The 23,522-nt window shown below is 36.0% G+C and overlaps 1 protein-coding gene across 1 annotated transcript; it reads right to left on the bottom strand.

Annotated features, from left to right (window-relative positions):
* Positions 1–19,575: 19,575 nt before the first annotated feature.
* Positions 19,576–23,210, bottom strand: LOC149224428 (amino acid permease 3-like). Its single transcript, XM_089388181.1, has 7 exons — positions 23,069–23,210; positions 21,554–21,787; positions 21,313–21,406; positions 20,961–21,175; positions 20,731–20,873; positions 20,183–20,410; positions 19,576–20,002 (listed from the first exon to the last, which is right to left on the bottom strand). The coding sequence occupies exons 1-7, from the start codon at positions 23,208–23,210 to the stop codon at positions 19,577–19,579; spliced, it is 1,482 nt and encodes a 493-aa protein (XP_089244307.1). The 3' UTR covers position 19,576.
* Between the last annotated feature and the right edge of the window lie 312 nt (positions 23,211–23,522).

Genomic DNA, 23,522 nt, shown 5'->3' with positions numbered 1-23,522 from the left:
AAACTGAATCTAAAATTAAAACTACTAACTATTTTTGTATTTGATCCTTGAAATCACATGCGTTCAGCATTTGTTTGAGAAGAGTCGGCTGGACGACTTCTAATTTTAGTTGTGCTATGAAAACATAATCGGAGAGAGTTGGCGCCATCTTCTCGGCAGAATTGATGATACACTTGAGATTCATCCACTGGCTGTGTGGCTTTACCAAGTATGCCCAGTAACAATCCCAATTTAACTTGTTTAATCTTTGGATTGATTCTGCCTTTTCTTGAGCATTTTGTCTCCAGTCTGCTTGTAGTTGTTGTACTTTCGGTAGATACCCTGGAGTGGTTTCTGAGATCAAATTTTCCCTGTGAAAATTTTCATTTATGCAGTCAATAACGTTGTTTGCTGTTGTGGCTGCTTCTTCTGCTACTTGCTCTGCTTTCCTAAGTTGTGCATCCCATTTGTTAAAGAGAATTTCTTTGTGATTGTCATTGATTATTGGTGCGCCTGCTCTTTTTCCCTCCTCTGTTTCTTTCCAAGCCAAATATTCAGTAACCCTTTTATCAATTAAATCATAATCACTTCGTAAATCCACGACTTGATTAGTGATCTTATCGCTTATTTTACAATAAGTGTTCCACTGTAGTATTCTTTGGCACAATGCTTCCTGTTGCTGCAATAGTTTGATCATTTAAGGAAATGGATTCTGTAATAAATTTTGTGAGCTTAGGATCATCTTTGTGCATCTTCTGCATATCCTGTAACTGTTTTTCTCTTTCAGCCAAACTGTTCTGGTAGCCTATCTGAATTTGTTGGAAGTCCTGTTGTAATATTTCAAGCTATTTCTGTGCTTCGTTGTTGGCATTGGCTTGTTGCAACTATTGTTGCAAAACTTGTATTTGATATTCCTTCTCTTTCATCAGTTGTTGTACCTTAGATGCTTTATCAATGGTTGCCGAGGTGTTTGCTCCTGCGATCTAAGATAATTTGGTGAGATTTTCAGTGGGATCGGTAGTAGGATCTTGCCATAGGACGTCTAATTGCTCTGCATCATGAGAGAGCACGTTTTCCAATTTCCTTTTCTTCCTTTGTTTTCTCATTTCTGCCTTGTGTTGTGGACTGTAAAATATATCAAGAGGAGGAATTTCTTCTATCTTGAGTATAAGTTCAGAGGATGGGGCAATAGGAATATGTTCCATATCTGAGACATTGCTAATTGCTCTTGTGACTATATCTTTTGTTGCCTGTACATCACTTTCAAGTGTCTTTGCACTTTGACCTTCAAGATTGATCAAATCATTGAAGGTCTCCCATTCTTTATCTAGCTCAGTTCTGACTAATGGTGGCTGAACGATGAGAGGGGAAGGATCTATTTGTGTAGAGGTCAAAACCTGATGCTATGGGAGCTCTTTTGATTGTGCAGTATCCTTTACTGACCCCTCACTTTTACCATGGTCACTTTCTGATCTCTTGGAATGTTCAGATGTTTCTTTCCTGGACTTAGATTTAGATCTGTCTGTGCCGGAACTTCCACTAAGACTAATACTTGGAGTTGGTTCCCTTACGAGCTCTAAGCGTAGTTTTTCCAAAGGAATACTAGCTAACCTCCTCTCCCTGTATATCTTGAACTGTTGAAATTCTTTTGGAGGGAATCGCATTTGGGCCGAATGCAGAATTTCTTCAAGTGTGCTTTTCCGTTGGAATATGTCATCAAAAAGATCATCTTCTCCAGAAAACACCTTTGTTTTGATTGCAGTAGTGAAATTCTTAGCAATATCATGAGGGTCGAACGGTCTTCCCGGAAACTTGAACAATTGTAGACATGTTATGTTGTTTACTTCTTTGAATGCATGGCCTACATCAATAGTGAAAAGACCCCATAGGCTACAGGAAATTGTGGCCAAATAGCCTTCTTTTTGTCCTTTAAATCTTTAGTCAAACCTCCTTCTCCACAGGTTTGATAAGCAATTTCTCGTGCCAAGAGTTTGTCAGGAACATACAAAGGTAAGACGTGAGGGGAAGCGTCACTTCCGAATATCTTAACATATGTAAACAGTTCTTCTCCAAACCATCTCGCAACAGGGAGCATATCTACCTCTGCTTCAAGAGAAAACTTTGGAACATCTTTATCATATAACATTTTGTACATGGGCAACATGATTCCATGACAAATCTTGTAGAAATACTGAGTGAACTTAGAATCCCACAATTCTTTATGATAAATGTGAATGGGTAAGGGGTCTTGAGTCGTCCATTTCCAACCCATCAAAGGAAACTTGGAAACATAACAGATCACATCCATCACATATGCAGATAAGTAGAAAGGGGGATAGATTCTCTGAGAAACAATTCTTTTAGATCGATAATCTACAATGGCCGTGACTAAGTTATTAGACAATATTTTAGCCCAATCCACAATAGTAGCATTAGTGGCGGCACCTAATAATGGTAACCATTCAGATGAAAATTTGTTAATGTTTGGCTTTCCAAAAATTCTACAAAGCATGGCTACAGCAAAGCAATACGGGGAGGTGAGAGAGCCAGTACCATACATACCATGTTTATCCTTTTTTAGCGATTCGTCCCTCCTTGACCAGTCTTTGGTGCTTTCTGCCAGGTCTCGGTTTTCTTTTGCAAATTTCTCCATGAACTATTTTTTATAAGTCGCCTGTGGCTCTGGTAAATGATACATGAGCCTCAAATCTTGTGAAGCGAATAAGCCAATGAGTCCTTGACCCTGAGTCTTAAACGATCTGTTTCTGATATCAATGTTGTTCAGTATCCATTTAATCATGTCTGTGTATGGAATAATTTTGGGCCTCGCTGCTATCCTGTGTAAGAATGAACAAGATAGCTCTATAATAGATGCCTCAGAAGAACCATGTGATCCAGCAATAGCTGTAACCTCCATCACTCTGGGATTCTCTTCTTCAAGTAGATTATACATGCCTTCCGAAGTAGAAATACTAGCGTCTCTGTTATAGGCAGTGTCTGTATACAAGGGCACCATTTCTTTGTCTTTAGAACTTTGAGATTTTCCTTTCTTTCCCATGGTATCCTGCGTATTTCTTTGTATCTTTCTTTGTTCTCCATTCCTGCAATTTACAAGTGAAGAGAGAATATGATAAGGAAAAGGTGACGGGAAAGGTTTTAAATGTTGAAGACATATAAAATACACCACCTTACGTGAAATGACTTTTCGATAAGCATGAAACCATATTCCATTAATGACTGGCAACTAACTCATTAATTAGCATTAAAGCGCATAACCATGTCTCAATTTATGGAAAATACTTTTTCGAACAACGAGCCTGAAAGATCTGCGATGAAGCGATTTTGCGATTTGCTTCGTAATATCGCAGATCGCAACATCGCAGAATTGAAACATCGCAGAATCGCAACATTGCAAGGTTGCTAGCTCACTATATCGCATTATCGCATTATCACATTATCGCTTTATCGCAATATCCCTTTATCGCAATATCACAAGAGCGTGGCATATGAAAATTTTCGTTAATCTGTTTTTTGCCAAATGCGATTTGCGATATGCGCCATCACATATCGGCAGTTTAAAGTTTTTCAACGTAAGCGGTCTTTAATGCATGCGATGCGATATACGTTTGTAGCTTCGCATCGCAATCTCACAATATTATACTCTTGTTTGTAAGGAGGTATCCTGTTATCCTTTTTGCGATGCGATATTTCTTAAGGAAAGATTCTATTATAAAACTTAGGCTTTTTAGATTTTTTTTTTTTAAGGGTATTTTCCTAAGTTTACGATGGTAAGTTTTATTAAAAAGGAAATGCAAGTACTAATTAATTTATTAAATTTTTGACTAAGGGTCCCCACTTATTTAGTATTAGAAATAACACTAATTAAGAAGGGGGGTTGTTGCTGGCCACAACAGAATGGAAGAGTCCATTTGTGAACCAGAACAAGGAGAAATTTTGGGAGAAAGTGAAGATCAAGACTTGAAGACTGAACCTTCAAGTGAGGCCAAAGGGTCATATGGTCTTAAAACTAACAATTTGTTTGTGTTTGCAGGTGAAACAGGTGAAGGATAATTTACTGATATTGTCATGAAGAAGAAAGAAGACAAGCAGAATCTAAATTATGTTTTGAAAAAGATGAGATAGATAGGTCTCATATGCAGTTGGGGAAAGATATCAAGCAACCAAGTGAAGGGCTTGAGGAGATTGAAGAGGAGAACATTGAAGAATTTCTGAGTCATAAAGAGAACTTGGAACAGTAAGGAGATATGATGGCTGAACCATGAAGTGAGACCATAGGGTCTTAATTTTTTAAAACTGATAGTTTGTATATGATGGCAGGTATTACAGGAGAAAAGCAACCTTTTGAATATATCTTCAGATGAGATGAAGATTAGGAAATAAAAGGTGGCAAAGAAAACTTCTCAGAAGAGGAGGAATTTGACTGGATACAAAAGAAAAGGTCTATGGATGAGTCTATAGAAGTTGTCATGAAGGTGAAGAATCAGGAACTTATTCTGATGAAGAATGAAGAAATATTGTCTCAGAAAGGTAATCAAATGAGTTTGATTAATGTTATTGATGAAAAAAAAATACAGGAGAATGCTAATGCAGATGGTGAAACAAGGATAACTCTGGGGAAAGAGTTACAGAGGGACAACAAGATAAAATGTACTGAAGAAGAGACTATGTTAGCTGAAAACATAGTAAATGATCATCAGTTCACTATGATGCTAGGCACAGTGGAAATAGCCATGGAAGCTATTGAGACAATTACTGAAGAAGAAGGACATCTACTGAAAGATGTTAAGGAAGAAGAAGTCTATGAAAAATACTTAGCAAAGGGAGAAAGGACATATGATGATCTATCCATAACAAAGGAAGGTATGGAGAACTATGTGAAATTTCCAAAATATACTCCAATTGAAATTGTTGAGTTATATAGAAAATTAGATTTTCAAGAAGGGAGTTGGAAAGACAGAGGATAAATGTTCAAGAGATATTGTTGAACAAGGAAGACAAAAGAATTGTCATGAATGACAGTAACAAGAGAAAGGAGGTGATAATGAGAATTCAGCAGACTGACACTGCAAAAGGAGTTCACTATAGTGGGTAAAAGCAGAGAGATATCATTGAAGAAGATGGTATAAAAGGGAGACTAATGGACAGTGTCATGAACTTGTTTGAGAGTTTAGATCAACATATTGATGTGCTAAAAGAGGAGGAAGAAACAGAGCGGAAAACTGAATTGTTGCCAAAGGAAAACAAGGGAAATCAAGCTTGTGTTTTTTATTTTAACAAGTGTTTTATGAATGCAGGTTTTGTTGCAATTGTTGGAGGATATTTGGCACAAGTGAACAGCCAAATAAAGATGAGGGAAGAAGATTCTATGGAAGAACTCAATCCATGGAACAAAGATGTTAAATTGCTGGAGAAAGTTCTAAACATTCATGATTCAATCATGAAAGAAGGTAAGGATGATAGGGAGGTAGTCAACATAGGAGTCACAACAAAGGTTGGAGCAACCAAGGCAAAGGTTGAAGCAATCAAAGTTAGAGTCAGCATAGAAGACAACAATAGCAACCTGAAACAAAGAGAAGGAGGCAGAAATATGAAGCAGAATATGGACCGGTCCAAAGATGTACTGGAGACATAGATTGAAGAAATGTGGGAGATGATGATGAAACAATCCAAATGGAGGAAAATTATAGCAGAAGGAAGCAAGATCAATCAAAACTTGAACCTGATTGACAAGAAGAAAAAGATGGAGCAAAAGACAACAGAAATGCAATAGCAACAAGGGAACAAAGCATGTGGACAGTTATATAACAAAGTGTGGGATCCAGGAAGACCAAGACCAGAAGACACATGATCAGGACATCATGAATATTTTCTACATTGGAAGTCTGATGCAGGAGCATTCACCCAAGAGAAAATCATTGTAAATAGTAGACATAGGGGATCATGTATTTTTAGGAAATAGTTTTCCTAAGTCTCAAAATTAATGTAATTTAGGCCTTTTAGTGCTTTAATTGGATAACGGAAAGAATTTTAAGTGCTCTCAAATAAATGAGAACATGAGTCGGAATAAATGAAAAGAGTCCAAATTCAATCAGAACTCTTAGACAATTGCATGATTCAAGGATGAGAGATAGATTTTTTAGGAATTAATTGAACCTAGAAGTGGACATAGAGGATCGAGAGGATTTAGGATTCGGTTCAATAGATATAGGAGTCAAACCAGGATAGTTCAAATAGAACTCCTGGCATATATGTAAGCCTACAAGCAGAGTCTAAGGAGGAGGCTGAAACATTGAAGAACTGGCTTGTGTGAGACTGAGGAGTCTCGAATGTAATCTTTACTTTTACATTAATATATTCAGATTTATTCCTGACTGTGTTAGAGAGTGTGAATCGCGTGTTTGTGATTAATTATGGCGTGAACTCATAGGTTCTGCAACATGGGGTCATAGATAGAGTTAAACAGAACACGTAGAGGTGCAAAATGATTGAGAGGAATCATAAGGGATTTTAGAATCCAAGTGAAGAGACAAATTTAGTTTTGGAGAGGAGTTGCAAAGCAAGAATTCGCTAATGAGTCAGCTCAGTGGAAGCATAATGCGGAGTTTGAAGGACGTGTAGAGAAGAAGAACGATTTGGAGAAATCGTATTGATGCACTTGAAGGATCAAGAGTTGCTTTGAAGTGATAGCAATTAGAGGAGTATGCGAAGTGAAGCTAGGAGGAAGAGTCATAGCAAAACAACGAAGGAGGAAGAACCTCTGAAGAACCCAAAAGACCTGCAAAAACCATTGAAATGGCGTAAGAACTAAGTAAAGGGATGAGTGGAGAAGTGAAGTGTTAATCACTCAGGAGCTGTTAGGTCTATGTGATCAACGGTCTAGGTTGTATCGCATCGGTGGATCAGTGGAATCATTTTGGAGGCATTGAAATCGACGAGTGACTGCCAATTGATCGTGGACCATTGGATTTGGATCAGATCAACAGTCATGATCGAAATCGCAATCGCATTTCGGCAAAGATAAACGATAGCGACAATGGAATGGAGCGTAGCGATATGCCGATAGCGATATCGCCGCTAAGTGCCAGTCGGTGGTCAGAGGTATCAGGAGATCGGGTATCGCATATGGAAAGAGGCTTGTGATAATAAAAAGGGCCAATGGATGAACAGACCCGATGTTACTTAGAACTAGAGTATATAAACTTTGAAGTCCGCCTTATATGATTTGGGGAAGATGTTTAAGGTAATTCCTTTGTATTGTGTTAAGAGTTGCACTGAGTGTTTAAAGGCTAGAACATTAATTTAATGACTCCCATAGTCGCATATCGGAGTCGGAGGGGTGATGAACCACATATGTGGTAAGGTTGGGGAGAATACAATGGGCGATTACGATGAGGTTTAACCTCGGGGACTATGTAGAGTCCATATAAAAGTGTAAGAAGGTATGTTTGTAGTTATTTCTTTTGTTAAAAGGTTATAACGGGAAAAGAGTTCTGATAGTGTATGCATATGTTAAACCCATATGTATCCAATGTTTAAAGGGGGATGGTTATATATATATGAACTATGGTTTATATAAAGGTTCTGAAGGGTTTCTAATTCTTGATAGAAGGATTTAGAGGAAATACTTTAATCAAAGTCTTATACAAAGGCTCGAGAGTTGATATAGTCCTGATAGGAGGTTTAGGCAGGGTGATTGGTTTCGATAACAAAGGAACTCTGTATAAAAGGGCCTTAACCATGTATGGTTAATGAATATTTGACTCCATTGAAGAGTTAAATACCTGGGACAGTTGAGTTTATGCAGATTCTTGCATACCATGGGTATGTGCGGGTCTTACCCTGCACCATTAGTGGTATCGGAGCAGAATTAAAATTAGAGCGAGGAAAGATTTATGTGAAAGGGAGTTTGCACACAGAAGAAGATAATGTGCATAAGTTAAATGGATGAATGATAGAGACTACAGTGGGAGATTGTAGCAGCTCCAATGGAGGCTTGGATTAGACAGGAATAAAGGATTCCTTTAAGGAAAGAGAAAGCAAGATTGCTTAATGCAAGTTCTGAAGGAAAGAGGACTTGGAGAGAAAACAGAGAACAATCCATGGTGGAATGATGAAACAAGATCATATTGAGATCTTTAAGGTAAGGTAATGTTTTCTGTTTTAAAATTAATAATTTACGTTTTTATACTAATGCATAGGTGACTGCAAGAGAAGCTGTGAGAGGAGAACCAGATGTGTTCTTGAAGACAGAGAAGGAAAACACTATGAAGGAAAGTGGCAGTGAACCTGAAGAATCCAACAAGAAATTGGATAGAGATGATAGTTGAAGTGTTCTCAAGAGAGAATGAGAGATTGCAAAAGCCTAGAAGGAGAAAAGGTGTTGCTCAAGAGGAGGTTCCAGATAGAGGACCTGTGCTTGCCAAAAGACTGAGTGAGGAGAGCTTAGTGAGGTAAGATTGCAGCCAAGAGGACTAGTTGTTACAGAGGCTTGTTGCAAAAGGGCTCATGAAGAAAGAAGAGAAGAAGATGACTACTAATAGTCATAGTAGAGGTTCAGAGAGAAGCCACAACAGAAGAAAGACAAAGAAAGAGAATGCCAAGACAAATGGCAAGAAGATGGGTCAAGAAGAAATTAACAAAGAGGTTGCAGAGTTAAAAGAACAACTTGATGCATTAAGGAGAATACTTGAAGAAAGCCAGAGACTAGGTTGGGTCTTGAGGAAGAAGCCAGTGGAATGGAATGAGATGCAGAGAAGGCTATAGCAAAATAAAGTGAAGTGGCTGATGGAAAAACTCAAGGAAGTTGAGTTAGGAATGGAAAAGTCCATTTGTGAACCAAAACAAGGAGAAATTGAAGATCAAGACTTGAAGACTGAACCTTCAAGTGAGGCCAAAGGGTCACATGGTCTTAAAATTGACAATTTGTTTATGTTTGCAGGTGAAAAAGGTGAAGGACAATTTGTTGATGTTGTCATGAAGAAGAAAGAAGACAAGCAGAATCTAAATTCAGTTTTGAAAGAAGATGAGATAGATAGGTCTCATATGCAATTGGGGAAAGATATCAAGCAACCAAGTGAAGGGCTTGAGGAGATTGAAGAGGTCCGAGATCATTGAAGAATTTATGAGTCATAAAGAGAACTTGGAACAACAAGAAGATATGATGATTGAACCATCAAGTGAGACCATAGGGTCTTATGTTATTAAAACTGATAGTTTGTAGATGATGGCAAGTATTACAGGAGAAAATCAACCTTTTGAAGATATCTTCAGACGAGATGAAGATCAGGAAATAAAAGGTGGCAAAGAAAACTTCTCAGAAGAGGAGGAATTTGACTGCATACAAAAGAAAAGGTCTATGGATGAGTCTATAGAAGTTGTCATGGAGGTGAAGAATCTGGATCTTATTCTGATGAAGAATGAAGAAATATTGTCTCAGAAAGGTAATCAAATGAGTTTGATTAATGTTATCGATGAAAAGCAAATACAAGAGAATGCTAACAAGGATAACTCTGGGGAAAGAGTTACAGAGGGTCAACAAGATAAAAGGTACTGAAGAAGAGACTATGTTAGTAGAAAACATAGTAAAGGATCATCAGTTCACTATGATGATAGGCACAATGGAAATAACCATGGAAGCTGTTGAGACAATTACTGAAGAAAAAGGACATATATTGAAAGATGTTAAGGAAGAAGAAGTCTATGCCAAACACTTAGCAACGTGAGAAAGGACATATTATGATCTATCCATAGCAAAGGAAGGTATGGAGAACTATGTGAAATTTCCAAAATCTACTCCAATTGAAATTGTTGAGTTATATAGAAAATTAGATTTTCAAGAAGGGAGTTGGAAAGACAAAGGATAGATGTTCAAGAGAGATTGCTGAAGAAGGAAGACAAAAGAATTTTCATGAATGATTGTCACAAGAGAAAGGAGGTGATAATGAGAATTCAGCAGATTGACATTGCAAAAGGAGTTCACTACAGTGGACAAAAGCAGAGAGATATCATTGAAGAAGATGGTATGAAAGGGAGACTAATGGACAGTCTCATGAATTCATTTGAGAGTTTAAATCAACATAATGACGTGCTGAAAGAGGAGGAAGAAACAGAGCGGCAAACTGAATTGTTTCCAAAGGAAAACAAGGCACAATAGCCTTGCATTTTTTATTTTAACAAGTGTTTTGTGAATGCAGGTTTTGTTGCAATTGCTAGAGGATATTTGCCACAAGTGAACAGCCAAATAAAGATGAGGGAAGAATATTCTATGGAAGAACTCAATCCATGGAACAAAGATGTTAAATTGCTGGAGAAAGTGTTGAACAATCACGATTCAATCATGAAAGAGGGTAAGGATGATAGGGAGGCAGTCAACATAGGAGTCACAAAAAAAGTTGGAGCAAGCAAGGAAAAGGTTGAAGCAAGCAAAGTTAGAGTCAGCATAGAAGACAACAACAACAACCTGAAACAAAGAGAAGGAGGTAGAAATATGAAGCAGAAGATGGACCAATCCAAAGATGTATTGGAGACAGAGATTGAAGAAATGTGGGAGCTAATGATGAAACAGTCCAAATGGAGGAAAGTGATAGCATAAGGAAGCAAGATCAATCAGAACTTGAACCTGATTGACAAGAAGAAGAATATGGAGCAAAAGACAGTAGAAATGCAGTAGAAACAAAGGAAAAAATCATGTGGACAGTTATAGAACAAAGTGGGGGATCTAGGAAGACCAAGACCAGAAGACACATGATCAGGAGATCATGAATGTTTTCTACTTTGGAAGTTTGATGCAGGAGCATTCACCCAAGGGAAAATCATTGTAAATAGTAGACATAGGGGGTCATGTATTTTTAGGAAATAGTTTTCCTAAGTCTCAAAATTAATGTAATTTAGGCCTTTTAGTGATTTAATTAGATAATGGAAGGAATTGTAAGTGCTCTCAAATAAATGAGAACATGAGTGGGAATAAATGACAAGAGTCCAAAGTCAATCAGAACTATTAGACAATTGCATGATTCAAGCATGAGAGAGAGATTTTTTAGGAATTTAATGAACCTATAAGTGGACATAGAGGATCGAGAGAATTTAGGAGTCGGTTCAATAGATATAGGAGTCAAACTAGGACAATTCAAACAGAACTCCTGGCATATATGTAAGCCTATGGGTAGATTCTAAGGAGGAGGCCACAACATTGAAGAATTGGCATATGTGAGACCGAGGAGTCTCGAATGTAATCTTTACTTTTACATTAATACATTTAGAGTTATTCCTGACTGTGTCAGAGAGTATGAATCGTGTGTTTGTGATTAATTATGGTGTGAACTTGTAGGTTCTGAAACAGGGGGTCGCAGACAGAGTTCAACAGAACATGCGGAGGCACAAAATGATTCAGAGGAATCAAAAGGGATTTTAGAATCCAAGTGAAGAGACAAAGTTAGTTTTGGAGAGGATTTGGGAAGCAAGAATTCGCTAAGGAGTCAGCTCAGTGGAAGTAGAATGCAGAGTTTGAAGGATGCGTAGAGAAGAAGAATGATTTGGAGAAATCGTATTGATCCACTTGAAGGATCAAGAGTTGCTTTGAAGTGATAGCAATTAGAGGAGTATGCGAAGTGAAGCCAGAAGGAAGAGTTACAGAAAAACAGCGAAGGAGGAAGAACCTCTGAATAACCCAAAAGACCTGCAGAAACCATTGAAATGGCGTAAAAACTAAGTAAAGGGATGAGCAGAGAAGTGAAGTTTTAATCACTCAGGAGCCATTAGATCTCTGAGATCAACGGTCTAGGTTGTATCACATCGGTGGATTGGCGGAATCCTTTTGGAGGCATTGAAATCAGCAAGCGACTGCCGATTGATCGTGCACAGTTGGATTGGGATCAGATCAACAATCATGATCGAAATCGCAATCGCATTTCGGCAAAGATAAATGACAGCAAAAATGGAATGGAGCGTAGCGATATCACCGATAAGTTCCAGTCGGAGGTATCGAGAAATCGGGTATCAGTGTATGGAAAGAGGCTTGTGATAATACAAAGGGTCGATGGATGAATGGACCCGACGTTACTCAGAATTAGAGTATATAAACTTTGAAGTCCGCCTTATATGATTCGGGGCAGAAGTTTAAGGTAATTCCTTTGTATTGTGTTAAGAGTTGCACCGAGTGTCTAAAGTCTAGAACATTGGTTTAATGACTCCGATAGTCGTATATCGGAGTCGGAGGGGTGATGAACCACATATGTGGTAAGGCCAGGGACAATGCGATGGGAAATTGCGATGAGGTTTAACCTCGGGGACTATGCAGAGTCCATATAAAAGCGGAGGAAGGTATGTTTGTAGTTATTTCCTTTGTTAAAAGGTTATAACGGGAAAAGAGCATCGATAGTGTATTCATATGTTAAACCCATACGTATCAAATGTTTAAAGGGGGATGGTTATATCTATCTATCTATCTATCTATATATATATATATATGAACTATGGTTTATATAAAGGTTCTGAAGGGTTTCTAATTCCCGATAGAAGGATTTAGAGGAAAGACTTTAATCAAAGTCTTATACAAAGGCTCGAGAGTTGATATAGTCCCGATAGGAGGTTTAGGTGGGGTGATTGGTTCTGATAACAAAGGAAATATGTATAAAAGGGCCTTAACAATGTATGGTTAATGAAGATTTGACTCCATTGAAGAGTTAAATACTTGGGACATTTGAGTTTATGCAGATTCTTGCATAATGTGGATATGTGCGGGTCTTACCCTGCACCATGTGGGTGGGGCCTTATTGTTTTTATCTGATTCCTATTTCTATAAACTACAAATGGACCTAGGAAGAGGCACAAACAACTATGCTAAACTATCCACAAACAAATTCCTCATACAATTCGCACTGGAAAAACACTATATAGACCTTCAGTTATTTGGTGACTCAAAGGTTTTCTGTGATTGGATAAATAAAAAACCAACTTGTTTTGCTTTCTCTCTGAGATAGATCTTGGACAAGGCACATCGACTTATCACTCATTTTGACTCATTTGTATGCCATCACATTTATAGGGAATGAAATTCAGCTGTCGATCTCTTATCCAAAGAAGTCGCGGTCAGGCCTCCCGACACCTGGATGATCCAAGAACAGAGGGATGACTCTTATTACCAATTTTATCATCAGTCGTTCATAGACATAATAGACTAAATGGCTCACAGGGAGCCTAGTTATATGTTTTTATTGCTATCATCTGTAAATATTCATATATGCTTTTAAATTATCAGATATACCACTGACATGTACTCTTTTCTAAGAGTAATTTTGATTTAAATTTTCGTTGAACTCTACTAGAAGAACTGTGCCTCCCTGCATGGATACAAGGCACCATTTTTGCTATTCTGGATCATTTTTGTGTTGGCAGGCACTCTGCCTCTCCTACAACATATGCAATATGCATATACAACATGTAATTTTCTCTCATATAATGAAAATTACAATTTTTCCAAAGGGAAAAAGAAAAAAAAAACAAAACAAAAAAACAAAACAAGAAAACATAAAACAAAAAAACAAAAAAAAACACACACACACAAAATTTGAAACAACATAGATATATATTTGAGAGTATATGAAATAATTCTTCAAACTATCACTCATATTAGGACTTAAAGAGCTAGAATATCAAAGGGTAGCCAATTATGTGAATGGATTAAAGTTCCATAATCAAGATGGGATGGGTACCCATTATTTTCAAACCATGGGTGAAATATATTATATTACTTTAAATGTAGAGAAAATTTAGTTGAATAGGACATGGTAACATAATTGCATAGGGAAGAATTTCGAAGGTAGAGGAAGAGAGAAGGATGCAAAAGGACATTTTGGTGAAGGGAGAGAAGTTGAATAATACAATTGCCAAAATTCCAAAAAAGATAACCTTGTTGGAAGAGGCAAATGATTTGGAAGATTCAAGGGTAAGTATGTCATTACTTGCAACAAAAGTAGAATGGAAGGGAAAAAATCATATGGCTACTCAAAGAAGCACAATCTAGGAAGAAGGAATATCACTTAGGCAATTGAGCATCCACTATGAGAGACAATGTCCTAAAGATGATGGATCTGAAAATATCAGATCAAAAGAGATAATGTTGTCAACATGAAGCGAGTGAAAAACTTATGTTTTGAATAATGTTACTTAAACTTAAAAGGAAGGGTATGAAAGACCCTAAATAGAAGAAGATATATTTCTAAACTTAAAGCAAGGGTCAAGGTAAATGTTGTGACTTGATAATAAATGGTGGGAGTACATAAAATTTGGTGTTCACATAGATGGTCAATAAGTGAAAATGAAGTGCATCATTCATCCCAATCCATATCACATTTCCAAGTCATAGAAGGGTCAATAGGTCATTGTGATAGAGCAATGCCTACTAAGTTTCCAAATTAACAATTTAGATTCCCAATTATTTTGTGATGTGGTGGAGATAGATGCATGTCACGTATTATTGGAAATAATTTGGTTGTTTGATAGAAAGGTGTTCCATAATGGTATGGAAAATACACATGAGTTCAATAAGGATGGAAAACATTATAGGACAAAGCCAATGATAGAAGAGGAGATAATGTAAAAGGACAATAGTGATGTTAGACTTTAAGTTTTTGTGGTTGTATTATCCACAGTATTATATTCATCATGTCAATGTTTCGATGATGGACCCCCTTTGGGGTTCGAAACGTCGACATGATGAACATAATTCTGTGGATAATCCAGATCATACTACACCAGACAATAATGATGTTAGGTGTAGTGGTAGCAAAAGTGGCCATGTAGTGTTGTCCTCAACCCAAAAATTTCTGAAGGAACAAAGGAAGGCAAGATTATGTTTGGAAGTAATGCCAAAGAAGGTAAAGAAAATAGTTTTGTGCCAATGGACTCTTCGACAATTTTTGGATGATTTTGTAGAAATTGTTGTTGATGGTACACCAATGGGAATGCCTCCCATGAGAAGTATTTCACATTAGATTAATTTGATTCTAAGATCAAGTCTACCTAATAAGGCTCCTTAGGAAATGAATCTTGTATAAAGTAAAGAAGATAATAGGCAAGTGCAATAATTAATTCACAGGAAATTAACTCAAGGAAGCTTAAGACTTTATGTTTTTCCTATTAGTTTGGCACGAAAGGAGAGTGGTGAATGAAGAATGTGCATTGATTCAAGAGTTATTAACAATATCACTATCAAGTACCATGTTTCCTTTCCAAGAGTGGAAGACCTTGTCGATTTCTTAAGTGGGAAAAGGTACTTTTCAAAGAAAGAATTAAGAAGTCGATACCATCGAATTTGAATAAGGCAAGGTGATGAGTGGAAGATAGCATTCAAGAAATAGGATGGACTATTTGAAGGGTTGGTCATGTCATCTGGATTAATGGACAAGCTTTTACGAGATTGATGGGCAAGCTTTTGCGAGATTGATGGACAAGATTTCAAAGCCATTTCTAGGAAAAAAATCATCATGTATCTTGATAACATTTTGATTCTTAGCATATTTGAGGAAGAGCACTTGCAACACATCAAGCAAGTGATGGAAAGGATAAAAGTAAAGAAGCTGCAAATTAACTTGAAGAAGTGTACATTCTTGTAAGAAGAGTTATTTTACTTACGTTTTTTAGTTTCCAAAGAGGCCCGAGGGTTTGAAGATGGATCCTAAAAAGTTGAAAGCCTTTGCCAATTGGCCAGTCGTAGATGTTTATTTGATATAAGGAGTTTCCATGGTTTGAAAACTTTTCATTGAAATTTTATTAGAAACTTTAGTGGAATTTGTGCATCACTTTCTAAGTGTATGAAGAAGCGAGCTTTATAATGGACAATAGCAACAATGAATTCCTTTCAAACTTTGAAGAAGGAATTCTATGTCATTGTTCAAGCCTTGAATAAATAGAGACAATATTTGCTACTAAAGGAATTTGTGATGTTTACCAAGTTGTAATACATAAAAAATCAAGGTAAATTGATTCATAAGCATTTGAATTGGGTGGTTTTTTACATATTTATTCATTTGAATTAAATCATAGTTCTATAAAATATAATAAGGTTATTGATACATTAAGCCAAAGGGTGATCTTCATGCAAGTTGAAGTTGTTAGTTTGGACAACAAGAAGTTGTAGCAATAGACATAAAAAAATTTAAAGGCATGGAAAGTGTACAAAGAACCATGGGGTATGAATAGGGAACCATACTTGGATTTCCACATCCAAGATGGATTCTTGTTTAGGCATAAAAAATTGTGTATTCCACATGGTTCTTTGAGACTAAGCCTCATTCGAGAGCTACATAGTGGAAGTTTAGATGGACATTTTGGAGTAGATAAAGCCAAGGCATTGGTTGATGGAAGATATTTTTGGCCTAGTATAAAGAAACATGTCCTGAAATTTACCGAGTGTTGTAGAATTTCTCAATTTTCCAAGGGGAGAATCAAGGGGATAATCTAGGATATTGGCTTTCATATTCCTTTACTTATTCCCAAAAATGCATGGGAAGATATAAGCATGGATTTTATTTTTGTATTTCCTAAGATATAGGAAGGTCATGATTTAGTATTAGTGGTGGTGGATAGATTTACTAAAATGACAAATTTCATATCATAAGAAGATTAGTGATGTTACATATGTGGCTATTTTATTTTCCCAAGAAAATGTAAGGTTGAATAGTAAAGATACTTGATTTCCTGTACATTTTTGGAGGACTCTTTAGAAGAATATGGGTTTTATATTGCAATATAATTTGGTGTAATATCCATATATAGATGTTGAGACAAAGGTAGTTAACAAAAGTTTGGGAATTTTGTTGAGAATTTTGATTGGAGATAAATTAGGTCAATGGGATTTCGCTATAGCTCAACCTAAATTTAAATACAACAATTTAGTGAATAGATCCAAAGTTAAAAATCCATTTTAAGTAATATATGGTAAGTCTCTAAAGGATTTGGTGGGCTTGGTTAAGTTGTTAAAAGTTAAAGATAAGTGGAGCATTGGTGAAGAAAATATTGCAAAAAACATGCATGACATTCATGAGCGGGTCAAAAAGAAGCTTCAATAGAAAAATGTTAGTTGTAAGAAAAATAAATATTTACATAGGAAGTTAAGGTTTTCAAAGAGGGTGATGCAATGATGACACATTTAAGAAAAGATAGATTTCCTATAGAAATGTATACAATAAACTAAGTATAGGAAAATTGGTCCATCTAAGATTTTAAGAAAAATATTTGATAATGTCTATAAGATGGATTTACGCCTTTAAAATTTCTCCAATATTTAATGTTTGGTGGGCTTGGTTAAGTTGCTAAAAGCTAATTATAAGATGAGCATTGATGCAGACAAATTTGTTAAAAGCATGCATAACATTCATGAGCAGGGTCTAAAATAAGTTACAATAGAGTAATGTTAGTTGTAAGAAAAAGGAATATTTACATGGGAAGTTGAGGTTTTCAAAGAGGGTGAGGCAATGATGACACATTTAAGAAATGATAGATTTCCTATCGAAATGTATAGGATAAACTAAGTATAAGATAATTGGCCCATCTAAGATTTTAAGAAAAGTATCGGCTACAAGATGGATTTAAGCCTTCAAAATTTCTCCAATATTTAATGTTTGACTTGTATGATATTCATGAAGAACATCATGGTGAAAAGGGAACTATGAAAAAATGGGAAGGAAAATTGTGAGTGAAGTTTGTCGAAGAAATTGAAAAAATATTGACAAAAAAGTTAATTGGAAGAATCAAGATTGAGATTAATTTGGATATTTAATCAAATGCAAGAATGAAAATTGAGAATACCCATCATGGATTTTAGAGGCGGAATTAGGTCACCTTCATTGGCCTACATTAGTAGAAGGGTTTCTTGCTCCATCCACATGAGTTGGATGCTACTTTCTTACCAAGGGTATTTGATGTAGGAGCATCCTTGGACTCATGCCATCAACATCCAGTATTTATTATTTAATGTACATTTCATATCATTTAATACTTAGCTTAATGAAAGAAATACATGCCACTATTACTACATAATTGACATACTAAAGATAAAATGGAACAATCTTGTTCCAATCAACAAGAGATTGACCAAAAGGTACTCAAAGATTCATAGAAACAACTTAGGAGAAGGTGAAGAGTTACACACATTATTGGATTATCATAATCAAATTATAAATTTATTGAATTTACAAAGGCGAAGAGAGTTCTAATAGTTTGCAACATGGAAGAGAAGGTCTGGCTTCATATCCATAACATAAAAGAGAAGAGCTAATGTCAACTTCTACTCAAGGAAATCTAAGATTGTTTGCCATTTTGATCATACTATAAATTTTGTGAATTACACATTTTCTTTTATTTACATTATTAATTATTTCATATCTAATTTTATAACATTCTAACACAATTATTACTTAAGTAAACTATTTCCATTTGATACATACAACTAAGCCAACTATTTCCATAATTGCTACAGTGTGATAGTGGCCATTCAATTTTATAATATATTAGAAAATGATAAAACTTGTCTAATACAGTGTAGCAATATCCTTCTACCATTCACCACTATGTTGGTATGAAAAACAGTGTTAGCCTATAGTGAAAATCCACCCAGGAAACTTTGCAATTCATCTCTGTAACCATGTCTCTTGGTCTCTTTACAACGAATGTAAACTTACAATTGCCAGTAATATAAATGGCTCTAAAATGAAATATTAAAATAGAATATTTTACAACAAATTCCATAAGTTTAAAGCGTGACATCCAGAGTTGGTAGCATATTTAGTGTTTCTTGTTTTGCACAGTTGTGCAAAAGGCATTTTAACAAAATAAACTTTGCCCGTTCCAAGAGTAAACTCCAAAACCTCATAAGCTATGATACAGCCATAAACTCCGAAACCTCGTAAGGTATGTTACAGCCATAACTTCAACATGAAGATAACCAAGGCTTTCAGCGAATAAATAAAAATTCATGATTTCAATTTGAAAAAAGAATAGTTACAATAAAATCGTGAATCAAAGTGGAATCATGAAAATACTCATGATTTCTGGGTGAAAACGTAATGAAATGACCCACTAAAATGGATGTATTTTCCACAAATATTATCTAACTCACCAATGACATAAAACTGATCATATTGTACCATTTGTGGACATCAATTCAATGCTTAAATTTCTCCTTCATTATACTTCCACCAAAACTAATATCAAAACTAATATCAAGCACACAACTAATGCCAAGTACTTATGTAACAGCAAAGCAACATTACATTATAACCCACACCCAACCAAATTAAAAGCCAAGATAAGAACATTATTCAGCTTTGCTATCTCAATTCAATAACCATAACATCCAAACCAAACCAGAGCAAAAACATTTTTCACATTAATTACTAAATTCAATAACCAAACAACCTACATATTGGCAGTTGCTATTCCAAGGATAGTGTTTATTCCATATCCATATGGAACACTGAAATTTTAATTGTTATTCATAGTCGCTATTCTTCTTCCCCATCTATTTTCTATTTTTTATGCTACACTGTGCAGAACTATGATGGTTTTTAAAACCTTCCATCTAATACTTGGTTTTGAAAGGCTGGTAGTCACGCAGGTCTTTTATGACCCCTGCAACTGAGCCAACCAAGGCAACCAAGGAGATAACAAAGCATGTTATGCTCAGCAACCGTAAAACCACCCACTTACAGCTCCATCGTGGAACCTTGTATTGAACTATGTACATTTCAACTGGGAAATAAACAGTTAGTGGAAAGAAGGCCAACGCTCCCAAAATGCCCACAATGTCATTGAAGAAAGGAAGAATCATGGACACCGTAGTCGTAAAAATCACATAACAGGTCCTCCACACCAGACAAAAAAGGGTGAGATTCAATGGCCCATAGCCTGGAAATTTAACTGTATACTTCTTGTGTATGAAACTGCTTTTGGTCCATGTATCAGAGCACCATTCCTCAACGAATGCAAACAAGGGTTGGGCAAATATCTGCATAAATATGGAAAAACAAACACAACATGACAGAAAAAAACAACCCCTGTAAGGATTCTTGTCTGGTTCAAGAGAAACAAATAGAATGATCACCACCTATAATAATTCTTTTGGAGTCTTCCTTTAAATTTTGTATGACAAATTATTAGCAGTTTCAGTGGGGATTGAATTGATCACCTGATAAGCACCAACCAGGTGGATTACAATGCAGATATTTCCAATGTCAACCAACCAATATGGCTCGTAAAATCCAAAGCCTGTGAGAAGGTTTCCAGGAGCATTGTTTCCAAAGGCTGCATAACCTACAGAACCTACAGACACGTAGAAGAGAGTGGTGACTATTACTCCAATAGTTGTTGCTTTTTTCATGGTTTTGTTCTCTGCTGGTGGTGATTTTATAGTATCCTGCAAACAAAGATAAATTCAGGAAACAGTACCAACTCTTTATGGTTGCAAATGCGATGTTAATAAACATATCCTAAATATTGCTTGACAGATTGATTATTTTCTATCGCTTAAAAAGAAATGAAATATGGCATAGTCATGAAACCAAATCCAGCCAGACAAAAGAGGCAGATCTCTCACCTGAAATGCAAGGTGCAGTTATTTTGGAAAGATAAATTTTAGAGAGAAAAGCTCATGTACATTTAGCCTATATTCTGTCTCATATGAGTTACAAATGATTCAACCAGACTTCAAATTGTTTTCAAGAGTGCTAAACTCACCTGTATCTCAATGAGAATCATGGAGAAAGAATATGCAAATGCAACATTGCCCAGGGCCTGAAACACATGCCAAGTTTGATCTACATCCTCGAAAAGCTCTCCAATCCCTACTCCCTTCACAGAACCATAAGAATGGTTTTTTTCTGCAAGAAACAAATGGTCAAGACTCAATAGTTTTAAGCATTTTAACCATGAAACCTGCACTACAGTTTTAGTTATGCGTTATTTACCTGTAGCTTTTCCTATTGCAAGGCCTAACCCAATTACTGAATATGAAACTGACATGACCGCTGCCACTATTGACAACCACCACACTTTGTGCAGGTTTGGTATCTGTGAAAATATAATTTGTGCTAGCCCAAAAATGGCCATGTACAAGTTGTTAGAGATGTGGCAAGGAGCGTCCCTCCCTTTCTCATGAAAGCAGTTTGATCGCTCAATAGCCCTGTGATAATCAACCAAAAAAGAATCAAAAATAAAGATGAAGCCAAAGAGCCAAATAGCCATTCTTGTTTTGTTCCTTTAATCAACTTCCTGGCAAATAAGGAATTTTCAACCAATTTAGTATCACTGATCTCTTACACCAGGCTGATTGAAGCAGTGATGGTATATCCGATTGTTGTCCCTAGAAGATTTATGTACTGTATAAACCCACATAAAATTACTTGTGCACCACCTGTAAAGAAATCAAAAGAGTCTAATGCATTAGCTCACTGGTGGTATTTTAAATGAAGAAAATGTCTGCACTGCTGTAAAAACTAAGCAGGCCATAACAATCAAATACCAGCTATATTATTCACAGAAAAAAGATGCAAGAACTTACCCAGATTGGCTTTGACAACATCCTTGTATGTATAGTTACGCTGTCCAGTAACTGGGTCTGGTGAACGATAACAGTCTGCAAGTAAAAGTGAAGTATAATATGTCACAACTGAAAAACCTATGATAACAACTGGCCCTACCACCCAACCAAGTTGAGCCATACTCCATGCCAAAGATAGCACGCCAGACCCGATAACAGCTGTTATCACATGGCAAGAAGCTGTCCATACATTTCCTGCACAGACACATAACATTATTACCAATTAAATCCTATCAAATGTCCACAGCAATTCAAAAAATTGGGATCACATTCAGGTGCTTTACTCTATTCTGTATTAAGCAATTGGATCTATTCCATTGAATACATAGCTCAATTGCCCATGGCGACGAGCAATAGATTGCATTTGTGAGTATATTCACAATATTTCTGAACAAGATTCATGGTGCTAGCGATTAAGGGAAGATTTTCAACTGTGTGAGAGGCTTAAAACAACAAAAAGAACATTTACATAAGACTATTCATATGTGGAAATGGATTTTTACTCAAAATATTAAAATTAAATATGAAATTAGTTAGGTTTAGAAATGAAATTTTCAATATAAATTCTTACACGAAATTCCAGCATTAACAAAATACTCAGGGCAGGGATTCTACCTATGATACTGAATCAGAATTCCAGAATTAACAAAATACTCAGAACAAGGATTCTACCTATGATACTGAATCTTAAGTTCCAACTATTTGTCAATATAAATTCTTACACACAAAATTCCAGAATTAACAAAATACTAGGGCAGGGATTCTACCTATGATACTGAATTTTGAGTTCCAACTACTTCTCAATATAAATTCTAACACAAAATTACAGAATTACCAAAATACCTAAGTGCAGGGATTTTACCTATACTGAACCTAAAATACTGAATCTTGAATTATAAATCTATACAAAACCTACTTAATCTAAAAATAAAAATAAACCTGTTTAAAATTTCAAAATACATCACCAAAAGCATTACAATTTATCCTGTTTCAATTTTTAATCTGCTTTATCCAAAGTCAGATTTGTTAACCAATATTTTTGTCTGTAAGTTTGACGGCAGTATATCTTTATCATGTCTAATATATCACTTTGATCTGGGGAATTGAACCAATAGCTTCACATCAATGAATGTCTTAACACACAGCTCTTAATTACTGTCTATCCAAAACCCATAAAATTTGACTAATAAATTTAAATCTAATCACAATAAAAATATTTGCTACTAACAACTAGTAAAACTATTTATTTGTTTTTGGAGATTCTTCAACAAAATTTTGAAACAAAATTTTTTCACAAAAAATTGAACTACTTCCCTATCACTTAAATTCACACAGACTTACAGACATGTTTTTTTAGCTAATTACACTACCACCCAGACGACATTAAAACAATTGATATAAATAAAACTTATCCGAAAAACACCTATCTAAAATTATTCAGAGTTTGGCTGTATCCTGGTAAAAATAATTACCGACCTTTTCGTTTTCCCCGACCATCATCGTCATGGCTGTGAGACGTGACTAACGTTCCAGGGCTGCGACCATCTTTGAGGATGTCATTACCATCACTCCCTGCTGCACTTAAACGAGACTCCACTTCATCAAATCTGTAATCCATCTCTGTGGTCTGCATCTTTGTTATGGGTGATGAGAGATTCCAAATTTTATGACAATGGTGGGCAGATAGAAACCAGCATCCAGATCAACTATTGTAACATCTCTGTACTGATTCTCAGTTCATTGCTCTCTTGATTCAACTGATTCTTGATGCCTTCATCTCAAACTAACACCTGCTCAACAATGGAGTAAAATATACATTTATTGGCCCATGCAAAATTCAAGCCAGAACCATCTACCCAAAACTATGGAATACATCAGCTTCTAAAAATTCAAGCCAAACTGTGAGAACAGAAAACTAACAACAAGAAGG

The sequence above is a fragment of the Pinus tabuliformis genome, chromosome Q (genome assembly GCF_031772625.1).
Source record: "Pinus tabuliformis cultivar Carrire ecotype Pingquan chromosome Q, CPIR1, whole genome shotgun sequence".
Classification (NCBI taxonomy): domain Eukaryota; kingdom Viridiplantae; phylum Streptophyta; class Pinopsida; order Pinales; family Pinaceae; genus Pinus; species Pinus tabuliformis.
Note: the sequence above shows the minus strand (reverse complement) of the source record. Positions and strands in the feature narration are given on the sequence as shown.

Bases quoted from the DNA above. Each gene is read 5' to 3' on its own strand.
- LOC149224428 (XM_089388181.1), bottom strand. From the start codon at position 23,210: ATGGATTACAGATTTGATGAAGTGGAGTCTCGTTTAAGTGCAGCAGGG. The intron at 21,407-21,553 runs GTAAGTTCTTGC...ATTTCTTTACAG, and splicing joins TGTTGTCAAAGCCAATCTGG to GTGGTGCACAAGTAATTTTA. The intron at 21,176-21,312 runs GTAAGAGATCAG...TGATTATCACAG, and splicing joins ACTGCTTCAATCAGCCTGGT to GGCTATTGAGCGATCAAACT.